Genomic DNA, 12,363 nt, shown 5'->3' with positions numbered 1-12,363 from the left:
GCCACTGGCAAAAAGCGGGAGGAAGTAATGTGCTACTGCAGTCCCGAGGGGAGGGGAGGGGAGACTTCACCTCCAGGAAAAACATCCCTGGGAAGCTTCCTACCTTCCTGTTGGCGCTCGTGCCCAAGGTCACGGTTCCTTCTAGAGTGAGAGCAGCCAGCTCCGTGGCAGTCATTACTATCCACACTGGGGCTCTCACTGGGGTTCAGGGTGGGGGAGGGGCACGAGGGTGGGGCGTGTCGCGGGTGATAAACATTCCCTTCACTTTTGCTCACATTCAATCATCGAAACCCTGGTTGCTTTAGTCTCATTCCCTTTGTGGGCCCTGCATTATTATGCTCTAGCTCAAGGAATCTCTGTAATTTAAAAATCTATAAAACAGATCCTTCAGAAAAGAAGGAAGCCTTCGTGTTTTATTTCATACTCAGTTCCAGCTGATGAGATCACGCTCAGACTATTTAACAGTCTAATACAACTTTTTATGATATGAGCTTAGAGGAAAAGTATTATTTCCCACAATTTGAACTCGATGAAAGCCGTTTTATCTACATTCTACATGGTCCTTTATTTTGTAATTTACACCCTCACCCGGAGCAGTTAAAATTATTAAAAAAAAACAAGTTTAGCTGAATATAGCCTTGGCATTAAGTTCTCACTCTGAACAAAATGTTCCCAGCGCCCCAAAACACTGTGTCAGCTGCTGGGGAGCAGGGGTAGGGCAACGTGGTAACGATGCAAGGAATCATCACACAGCCTCTGCTCCTTGTGGGAGAAACACAGTTCATGAAAACTGACACACCCTCAAAGCAAAAGGCTAACAGAAGATGGGCGCTGTCCTGCGGATTAATTGATAAGGACACGGACACTGAGGGCCAGGAGTTGTGAGGGGGGCGAGCTCAGTGGGAAGGAGGTGGACCCTGAACGAGACCGTGCCTGGCAAGAGAAGCAGGGTTATTAACACAGGGACCCAAGGCTAGCCTGACACATCAAGGCTACTAAGGGAGGGGTCTTCAGTTGGGCTGTGTTGTGGACCCTCTGGTGATGCCCAGGGACTCCTTCTCAGAATACAGTTTGTAACTGCATCAAATACATATGCAGCACTGCAAAGGAAAACAACTCTATTGAAACAGTCCTCAAAATATTTTTAAAGAAGTAATTTGTGATACGGTGCTTCTTTATTAATGCATTACATATATGCTCCTTTATTAACACCTTAAATAACAAGCTCTAGTAGTAGCTACTGTCAGTTCAAAGTAGTGATGAGTGTAAGTAATAATTACAATTGTTACATGATATGAAAATATCTGATTTCTACTGGTGGCAAAGTCACAAGTACTGCTAATATTACTGTGGTTTGTTACCTACGTTCTCAAAAGAATAATATACTAATTTTCAGTTATGTTTAGTGAAATAAAGTTTTAATATTTTTCCATCCAAGGACATGGAGGCTCCGAATTCCACGCCAGATCCCGAGGGCCTTGCAGGTTCACAACTGCTACACTACAGATTTGGTTCACTAGAACCCCAGTAACCTGACAGGGAGAGGGGCCTAGAAAGGGCGCTGCAATAAATTAGCGCAAAGCCCGCATTATTCAGTTTTCTTTTTAGATAAATGCAGTTGTATTACTTCCCACTTAGGGGCATTGTAGGTAATAAATTGAATGGGTTTCTTAGAGAAATCTCCTTTAAAAAATAAAAAGTTAAAAAATAAAGTTATTTAAATTAGCCCAAGGTCTACCTGTGTCTGGGAATCTTTTTACATTATAATGTTCCTAGCCAATTTTAGAAAACAGAATTCTCCATCCTAACCTCTGTCCCCATCGGCAGTCCAGATACACAGTGCTCCCTTCTGAAGGTACACAGTCCCTGCCCCCCTCCCTCCACCAGAAAGCAAAAAGATAAAAGGAATTTTGTGTCACCTTCTAAGAATCTACTGTCAAAGAAGTCTACAGTTACTGCAAATGAAGTATAAAGACCACTGTAAAATAAGACCCTACCGTCTTCAAACCATTCTCAACCCCATCATTCACACACACCCCCTCTCCCTCTCATCCCAGTAAGTGCACACCCACAGCCTGGCCACCTTCCCTCCTAAACCTCTGATCAGTCCCGTACTTTCCACGCCCCACCACACCCTTGACTGGTTTCCCCCTTCGACCCCCCCCTTCATTCCACCTCCACACTGCCACCAGAGCAGTCGTTCTAAAATGCAGATCTGACCAAGTCACTCTTCTGTTAAAACCCACTGAGATGGCTGCTGGCCAAGAGGCAGAACAGAAACCTTGGGAGGCAGCTCTGCCTGTCAACGCTCAGTCACATTTATCAATACTAGCGCTGTCACCTGTGGCAACAGAAGGACCAGTGCTATCATGTGCCTCGCAGGATAGCGGCAGTTTGCCCATAATGCAGGCGACACTGCTCCTAGCGAGCAAAACGGGCCCTACGAAAACGGCTGGGCTTGTTACTGCCACCACCTCTACAGGAGAAGTCGGCGCTCCAGAAGCAGCACCTTCCCCCCGCCGACACCCACTCTTCACCCAGCCTCCCCAAATGCCTTGCAGTTTCCCTGCTGCTGCCTCAGCTGTGTGCACCTGGACAAGGGCCAGTCACTCCCCCTGGAATGCCTTCCCAGCCCACTCCGTATCCTGCGCCCTCACGCCCTCTAGGAAACCTCTGACGGGTCCTTCTGCCTCCCTACCGCCTCTCCTCCCGTTGACTACTTCCCCTTCACCTCATCTGGGGAGCACCTGGTGTCTGATAGGGACACAGTAAGGAATCTGTTCCCATGTCCCTTGCAGTACAGTAAGCCTGGGCTCCAGGGCGGACAAGCCTTGTTCGAATCTCAGCCCACCATGTCTTTAAGATATTAATTTCTGAGCCTCAGTTTCTCAACTGCACGATGGTTTCAACCTAGCTGGGCTGTCAGGAGGGGTCAACGCATACTGCATGCAGAGAATTTTTGCACAAATGCGGGAGTGGTACCTGGCACCAGGGCACTGCACTACAGGATAATTATTCCTTCTCTTATTATTGTTACCACAATAATGTGAATTCCTTTGCGGCAGAGACCAAGCATTCTTATCAGAGTCTTCAGCACCTGCCTAATGCAACACAGGACATACAGCACCACCGCTCAGTGTTTCTTAAAATGAACTCAGGTGTAAGAACACCCTGTACTTGTTTGTCTTTAGCAAGAAGGTAAAAATATTAAGTCATGATTGAAGAGTGCACCTTAATTATCTGTTAACCTGAATTAAGAAAAGCAGAAATGACAGACAGTAAAGATGAAAAGCAAATGCAACCTGACCAGGAAAACTTTTATAAAGATCTAGGAAATACAGTAACTTTTTAATGGAATGTAAACCATGGCCAAGATCCTAAAACAAGATGTAACAGGAAAGTACATTTCTCTGTGCTTTCAAAAGAAATAGGATTTGTTACAGTCTCCTAACAGGCAGACACCCGGTGAGATCCGATGCCTCCACACACTTCTTGTCTGTGGGCGAAGAAAGGTTCCATGAATCCCTGCACTGGCCCAGATGCAAACTGTCCACAGTGAGCCTGCTAACCATAAAAGCATTTTTATTCTGTCACAGGCCATTTGCAACAGACTGAAAGCCTTCCCCTCTGCCTGCCAGGCCTGGGATGGTTTGAAAGCACTCATTTCACAATGCCTGTTCTCTTTTGAAGCATCATCAAGGCTCCTGGGCCAGTTTAGACCCGACTTAAGTGAAGGGGCTGCCCAATGGCAGGCAAGTTCCCCAGAAGGTCTCATTAGCCATTATTATTCCTATTGCTAACTGGAGTAAGTGAACATGACCCCCAAACAGGCATTTTGGCTCCAAAAAGCAATGGCTAGTTCTACTCATGGCCCGCCTTTAAATTAAATTTTAAGGTATTCAATGTACAACGCTATCAGGTAAATTTGAGGACTGGTGAGACTGATAAGGATTAGGTCTCCAAAGAGAATTTAAGAGTAATAAGGCTAAAGTTTATGTCACTGAACGTGAGTGAATAACAGCTAGTACCGAGTGCAGCTGAGAGGGCACGAAGTGGAAGCAGAGGTGAAGTGACTCACCTGCTCTCCCTCCAGTTACCCATCCACAAGCCACCTGTCTGTCTGTCAGTCTGTCGGTGTCACTCAGTCTCCAGCACTGCTCTCTCATGATCTGGCTCTTTTTCCTTCTCATCTCTGGATCTCTTCTCTGCCAACCCCCATCCCCACTCTGCCCCTGTCCCAGCCCCCACCCTTTCCTTCCCTCTTATCTTGACTTCTTGTCTTTGTCTCCCAGTCTGTCTGTATCTCCCCCCTCTGTCTATCTTCTCTATCACCACCACCCAACATACAGCATAACAAAGTATCGAAGGTGTGGATTAAGAAAGAAGGATTTGAGGGCTTCCCTGGTGGCGCAGTGGTTAAGAATCCGCCTGCCAATGCAGGGCACGGGTTCGAGCCCTGATCTGGGAAGATCCCACATGCTGTGGAGCAACTAAGCCCGTGCGCCACAACTACTGAGCCTGTGCTCTAGAGCCCGCGAGCCACAACTACTGAGCCCGCGTGCCACAACTACTGAAGCCCACGCGCCTAGAGCCTGTGTTCCACAACAAGAGAAGCCACCGCAATGAGAAACCCACACACCGCAATGAAGAGTAGCCCCCGCTCGCCGCAACTAGAGAAAGCCTGCGCACAGCAACGAAGACCCACCGCAGCCATAAATGAATGAATGAATGAAAAAGAAAGAAGGATTTGAAAACCAGTTTCAGAGAATAACAACTGTCATTATCCGAGGATGAAGTTAGTCTCGCAAAAGTCAGTAACTAGCAAGCTATTCTTCCAAATGGTTTAGGCAAGAAAACAAGACTGACCATAAGTGATAAATGTTAAAGATGGGCGATGAGTACAAGGAAGTTCATTATGCTGTCTGCTTTTGTTACAGGTTGAAAAGTTTTCCACTAAAAAAAAGTAAAAAACAAAACAAGGGTTTCCCTGGTGGCGCAGTGGTTGAGTGTCCGCCTGCCGATGCAGGGGACGCGGGTTCGTGGCCCGGTCCGGGAAGATCCCACATGCCGCGGAGCAGCGGGGCCCGTGAGCCATGGCCGCTGAGCCTGCACGTCCGGAGCCTGTGCTCCGCAACGGGAGAGGCCACAACAGTGAGAGGTCCGCATACTGCAAAAACAAAACAAAACAAAACAAAACACAACTAACCTAAGAATTTATTTTATAAGCCATTCTTCTGGGTGTTTAATTATGATTCACCATTACAGAGGAAAAGTTAAATCCTTCCAATGTCTCATCTGATCTTCAGTTCTTGTTATACATATTTTTGTTTTACGTTTTTCCAGTTTTATTGAGATATAATTGACATACAACATTGTATGAGTTTAAGGTGTACAACATAATGATTTGATATATGTATATATTGTGAAATGACTACCACAAGAAATTTAGTTAACATCCATCACCATACATAGTTACAAATTACTTTCCTTGTGATGAGAACTTTTAAGTTTAAGATCTACTCTCTTAGCCATTTTCAAATAAACAATACAGTATTGTTAACTATAGTCATCATGTTATACAATGTTATGGATTTTAAAAACCTACCCATCAATAATTTTTCCTGTTTCTATTTCAGACCAGTGATTACACTGGCAAAATTACTATTTGATTTTGCAATAAAGGTAATAAGTAGTATGAAATTTTCAGTTTTCATATGTTTGGAGCTGTGGAAATACTGCCTCTAGAGAGAAGAAATAAGATGCCAACCATGAACCAATGGGATTTTTCTTCCACAATTAAAATATTCACCATGGGAATAAGAAAGGGTCAGAGGACTTCCCTAGTGGCGCAGTGGTTAAGAATCCTCCTGCCTATGCAGGGGACACAGGTTCGAGCCCTGGTCCGGGAAGATCCCACATGCCGCGGAGCAACTAAGCCCATGCGCCACAACTACTGAGCCTGCGCTCTAGAGCCCATGAGCCACAGCTACTGAAGCCCGTGCGCCTAGAGCCCGTGCTCCACAACAAGAGAAGCCTGCGCACCGCAACAAAGAGTAGCCCCCACTCACCGCAACTAGAGAAAGCCCACATGCTGCAATGAAGACCCAACGCAGCCAAAAAATAAATAAATTTATTTAAAAAAAAAAAGCGTCAGAGGAAGGGAAGATACTTTTCCTTAAAACCAAGGACAGGGAGTATTAATTATATGCATCAAAGCAAACTTGGAAACAAACTGTTTTCTTAACAACAAGAAAAACTATGGGTGGGTTTAGCTCTATTCTACCATCACACTTCAGCCATTAGAGAAACTGGCAATGCCAACATTTTAGGCTGTGAAATATTTACTTAAAATGACAACAGCTAACATTTGCAAACATCTTGCTCTGTGCTAAACAATTTAAATGAAATCTCTCATGTGAATCTCCCAACTCAAGAAGGTAGGGACTACTCTGAGCCTTATTTTAAAAATGAGAACACCAGGCTCAGAGAGCAATGTGCCCATGGTCACCAGCATCTGGGCCCCAGCTGGCATCTGAGCCCAGGCGGGCTGGCTCCAGAGCTGCGCGCTTCACGTGAGAATGGGACCTTGGCGATACCCTGGCCATAACACTGCCTTGATTTAAGGACATCTCAAAAGAACCTCACATCAGTATAAATACATACGTTTAGCACTTTATTGGTCTCAACACTTTCCCTTGAATCATCTCCTAGATCCTCAAAACAATCCTTGAAGGTGGGCTGGACAGAATGTTTGTTCTCTCGGTCTTTAGAGGTAAGAAAACAGAAAAGCTGAGAGATGAAAACTGGGATCGCCTGACTCCAAATTCAAAAGTATTTCCAACCAAAGTGAACTGGGGCCCTTCTTCCTCCTCTTCTCTAGAAACCTCATAGCGTTGGTATGAGAATGAAGTGAGGATGTCTATGAAGTGCTTGGTGCCAAAGAACTGTCACATCATAAATGCTCCACAATTTCAACGTAACCCCAAATGAAAAGGACTGACTGGCTTTCTATTTGGTTACAGAAAGAGCTTCAGATTTTCTTTGTTACTAAACAAGGGAAGTATCTGATGACCTCAGAAGAGAGTATTTAGAAAGAGAGCTTAAGCTTCTCTGAGGCATAAGTTCTAAAAGTGTATCTGCGTGGCTGGCGCCACATAAAGCATTCACCAGAAAGTTAACTGCTGAAAAGAAGCGTTTAAAAGTGGGCCCTTAAAATAAATTTTGAAAGTTCAGGAAGAGTTCACTTCACAGACATTAGTTTTTGATTCCACAGTACAGAACCAGCATGCCCATGTACAACATTCATGCACAATATACGCAAACACAAATACATGAATAAATAAAAGTAAACCGGAAAAAAAAAGAATTCAATTGGCTACTGTTCATGTTTTCTTTCACACCTCTAGGAGAGGGAAGAAATAATCAGAAAATTCAGTGCTTGAAGTAAACCTAAGATTGTAAAGCAAAATGTGGTCATGGTGAATAGTTACTGCTATAAACATATACTTTCACAAAGTTGGAGCACAAAATTTAAATGCTATAAATGCTTATATATGCATAAAATGTTTCTAGAAGGACACACAAGAAACTCAAGTGAGGCTTCTGGGTAGGGAAACTGGATAAAGGACAGAATTTTCTTTTCACTCTCCTATTTAGAATTTTTTATGATGTACAGCTATTTTAATATACATCTACTGCTAAAGGTAATCATTTTTATCAGTATTAGGCTTCTAGAAGAGAAAAAAAAGAATATCCTTGTTTCAGGCTTTAGAGTGTTTCTGAAGATACCATTTTAACGTCCACAGAGAGTTCCAAAGGATATAAACAGTCACAGCTGGTCAAGCATATACTGGCTAAAACTGGGCTCTTTGGAGCCAGACAGCAAGGGTTCAAATCCCAGCACCACCACGTGCTAGCTCTGTGACCTTAGACATGTTTCCTAACTTTCAGATGCCTCAGCTTCCTCATCTATAAAATGGAAGTAACCAAAGGGCCATCACGAGAAATAAGCAAATTAAATCATACAGAATGCTGAAACAGTGCTTGGAACACAGTAAGCATGTAGTAATTGTTGCTTTGACAGCTAGGCCCAAGTAGCAACAGATGCGTGATCAAGTTGCATTTATGGCTGAACTTTCTCTGATAGAATGGAAAACTTGACCATATTCAATTTTCTCCGTGACTTGGGATGCCTGGGTCCCTAGTGCATGTCAATTAAACACTGACTGATTGATTGAGGATGTCAGTAAAAACAAAAAGCCTGGATTACTTATCCAGATGTTGGCAAGTGTTTTTCCCAAGCGACTAATAGCACATCCAGTCTTTAAGAAACGATCACTGAGGTTTGTTAAATTCTCTCAACTACAAAACAGTAATTCCATTTACTTTCTCCGATTAACCATAATAATGAAAGAAGGAAAACTCAGTCACAAAAAAGAATTCCTAAAGTGATACCTTCCTAGATGAAGCCTTAATGCAAGGCAGTCTGCTGTAATCAGAATTTTTTTTTTTTTTTGAGACGTGACAGTCAACATTATTTCAAGACATGCTGGAATAAGCATTGGATTTTGTCTCCCCTCCCCCAAAACAATAATTAGACCAGCCAGGTAAGAACTAAATCTCCTGTTTACTCCCAGGAAAACAAAACAATGTCACAGCATCGCTGTGACCTAACCTTTCTTCCATCACTGCAGTTACAAAAGCCCATTCATCTACTCTGCCTTAAGTATCCATCTGCAAAATGGAGATGGTAATGCCTAACACTAACTCGTTACAGATGTAAATGAGAATGTGTCCAGAATTTTGAGCAACTTGGAAAGTAAGCAACATATTCACTGAAGATGATTTTGGCTGCTCAGATGCCAACTTTTAGGGACAAATAAACCATCTTTCCCTCTAAACGCTAGATTTTGTGAGCCCACTCCATCTGGATGCATCTTCTCCAAGGGACTAACCTTGGGCTAACAATATACACATCTCACGGCAAGAGGGGCACCTGTATCACTGGAGTTTATGGTTTGAGCTGCACATGTATGTGACTTCAGGCAGACCCTCAAGTCAAAAAGTTGGAAAGAAAAGAAAACTAGGTTAGACGATTAACAAGGCCTCCGTTTACTTCGCCTTCATTTTTAAAAGAAAAACATTAAAACTTCATGGCACTACGGCAGCAGAAATTCTACTTGTTCTAAAATGAGCTTTACATTTCTATTCCTATTTCAAGTCCTGAATGAAAATGACAAACAAATGCAAGCAGGATTACATCTCTGAAGTACAATTAGCCTTTCTGCTGAAAGCAAGCAGTCTGGGATGACCAGTCCCCAAATCAGATAAATTTCAGATTCACCCTGAAGCTACAAAATGAGGTCCACTCATCATACTCAATTGGCGCTTTTTTTTTTTTTCAGTTGTCACCTTACTAAGACAGAAAACAAAGACAAATAAACAGGAAAGAAAAAAATGGGATTAGAGAAGAAAAGGAGAGTAGAATGGAAAGGGGCCGAAAGTGAACCGCTCCGGGCTCTGAGGCTTTACCGAAGGAACTTAACAGGAGGTTATCCTCCTCCCTCCCAAGTACCCTGGACTCATTCAAAATACCTTCTTAAAATGCGGTGTAACTTTTCTTTTCGCCCCGCAAAAGTGAGAGAATTCCTAAGACCTCTTCGTGGTCCGTAGATAAGGGGGGGGGGAGTAGGAAGATCACTTGAAATTCTGTATCCATAAATGGTAGAGCCGTGTGCTCTTTGTACACGAGACTTAATGAAAATCATATGTTTCACAAACACGGGTTGACCTTTTTGACACATAATTCCTAATTAACGGTGGAAATTCCACAACGTGGGCTCACAAGGCCGTTCAGGCCTGTAGAGTTTGCTTTCCCCAACTTTCGGGCAGAGCCCCGCAGCCCGGGGCCCGCGACTTCGCCCTCGCGACATGGGCTCTGCCGCGGTGAGTGCGCGGGGGCCGGAGCCCCGCACCCTCCCGGCTCGCGGCAGCGCCCGGGGGCGGGCGAGGGAAAGAAAAAGAAAGAAAGAGAAAGAGTGAGAAAGAGAAAGGGCGAGAAAGGGAGAGGGAGGGAGAGGGAGGGAGAGGAAGAGGAGGGAACGCGCGCGGGCGGGCGGGCGAGGCCTAGGAAGGCCCGGCGGCGGACACGCGGCCGCCTAGACCCAGTCCCGGCGCCGGCCCCGCGCTTACCTTCCAGGTAACAGCTGGAGGAGGACGAGAGCCCCTTCTTGGATTTGCAGCCCACCAACTTCAAGCAAATTTCCAACATTTTCGCGTGCCGGCGGCGTCGAGGCCGGCGCCCTGGGCTGGCTCCGCGGCGCGGCTCAAGCCCGGCTCTCCCGGCTGGCCCCGCCTGCCCTCCCGGGCCCCCGCGGCCCCGCCATGCCGCCTCCCCGCCGCCCCGCGCGCCCGCCCGCCCGTGGCCGCGGCCGCGTCTCGGTCTCCGCTCCGGACGCGCCTGTTAACAAAGGGCCAGGAGCCCGGCCCGTGAGGCCCGCCCCCGCCGCCTTAACCCTCTCCGCGCCGCGCCGCGCCCGGACCCAGAGCTTCCCGGCGTTCTCAAGGCCTAGGCCGGCCCTGGACCGTTACCGCGGTCCGAAACCGAGGTCCCGCCAATTTCTAGGTTAAGGAAAGAGAGGGTGGTTATTTTAAGCGCGGCATTCACGGGTTCTCAACGTTGGGAAGTGTGGTCCTAACACCCCAAGAAAGACACCGACAACTACGGCAGTTGGGGAGGGCAGGCCTGCATCTCTGTGGCAGGAGGTGCCCCCAACCTGCACCACTTAAGGCCAAGTGAGTTCCACTGGGCGCGGTGCCCTGGCGAACCCAATGTCCCTAGACTGTTGGTGAATAATGCAAATTCCTCTGGAATTATCAATTCTGGTCTCATTTATACTCAGTGAGCTTACTGTGATTCAGGCTAACTCAATGGGTGTCTGAGGAATGAATAATCAGAGAGCTGCAACCCACATTACAACTACACAAGTTTGCAACACATTTGTCAAATCATACATCCAGACTAGGAGACAAAAGAGATGGGCAAGTTCAAATTCAAACATAACTTCTGATAATTTGTAAAGGGAGCTTAGTCTCCACAATGAGATCTCATCAGGGTCATGGCCTGTGTCCCTTCTTTAAGAAGCCTCATGTTCTTCAACAGAGAAGTCTTCCCTTGTTTGGTGTGTGCCACGGGGGGCCATTGTTTAAAATCCATTTCATTGCTGTACTTGGCTCAAATATTTTTATAACTAATGATAAGACAATATCATAAAATATAACAACATAATAAACAACAGTAATCACAATAATGTGTTCCTTGGCACAAAACTGGAAATCCAGATCAGTGGGAAACCATATGGAATCCAATCATATCAAATAATTTAATAAAAATCAGATAGGGACTTCCTTGGTGGCGCAGTGGTTAAGAATCCACCTGCCGGGATTCCCTGGTGGCGCAGTGGTCGAGAGTCCGCCTGCCAATGCAGGGGACATAGGTTCAAGCCCCGGTCCAGGAAGATCCCACATGCCACAGAGCAACTAAGCCTGTGCACCACAACTACTGAAGCCTGCACACCTAGAGCCCGTGGTCTGCAACAAGAGAAGCCACCGCAAAGAGAAGCCCGTGCACCTCAACGAAGAGTAGCCCCCGCTCACCGCAACTAGAGAAAGCCCGCTGGCAGCAACGAAGACCCAATGCAGCCAAAAATAAATAAATAAATAAAATCAGATAAATTTCAGTAACTATAGGAAAGTGAAGTTATCTAAACAGTGTTAGATAACTAAATTGCAATAGAGAGAAAAATGAAGTTAGTACACATCTTAGAGCACATGAATACTAAGAGCTGACATGTATTGAGATCTTACTATGAGTCAGACGCTTGTGAGAAGCACCCTCTGTTCATTACCACATTGCATTTGCACAACTATCCTGTGAGGAAAACAGAATTATTATCTGATTCTTCCGGTAAAAATCTGAAGTTTAGAGAAGTCAAGCACCTCGCCCGAAGTCCTATGGCTGGAAACAGGCAGAGCTGGACTCAACCCAGGTCTACCTAGCTCCAAGGATCAGGCTCCTAACCAGTGGATTATGCAGCCCCTTCCCACCAAGAATAAATTCCAAGTAAATTAAAGCTTTGGATATCTATATCTTTGGTTAAATAACTAAGGTTGTCATATGTTTCAGAAGCAGCCTTGGTCAAGAGACCCCAGCTACGGTGATCAGCTCTAGAGGCAAAGCTGGACTCGTTCGTGGTCTAGCCTAACCTGCAGTGACAAAAACCTGGGTATCTTCAGTACACCAGGAATGGCTAAGTAACAAGATCTTCACTCAGGTCTGCCAAAACTAGTACAGGACAGTTCAAG

At 45.5% G+C, this 12,363-nt stretch overlaps 1 protein-coding gene across 3 annotated transcripts in view; it reads right to left on the bottom strand.

Annotated features, from left to right (window-relative positions):
• The window catches only part of ABL1 (ABL proto-oncogene 1, non-receptor tyrosine kinase), a 134,753-nt gene that overhangs the window by 34,267 nt on the left and 88,123 nt on the right, over nucleotides 1–12,363 (bottom strand). Inside the window, exon 1 of one of the 3 annotated variants that reach the window (XM_004269089.4) lies at nucleotides 10,192–10,466. The exons of the other annotated variants lie outside the window; for them this stretch is intronic. Within the exon in view, the coding sequence (XP_004269137.1) occupies nucleotides 10,192–10,270 (79 nt within the window). The 5' untranslated portion in view covers nucleotides 10,271–10,466. Of the gene's footprint in view, nucleotides 1–10,191; nucleotides 10,467–12,363 lie in introns of those variants that run through there. 3 annotated transcript variants of the gene reach the window in all.

Source organism: Orcinus orca, chromosome 6 (assembly GCF_937001465.1).
Source record: "Orcinus orca chromosome 6, mOrcOrc1.1, whole genome shotgun sequence".
NCBI classification, from domain to species: Eukaryota; Metazoa; Chordata; class Mammalia; order Artiodactyla; family Delphinidae; genus Orcinus; species Orcinus orca.
Note: the sequence above shows the minus strand (reverse complement) of the source record. Positions and strands in the feature narration are given on the sequence as shown.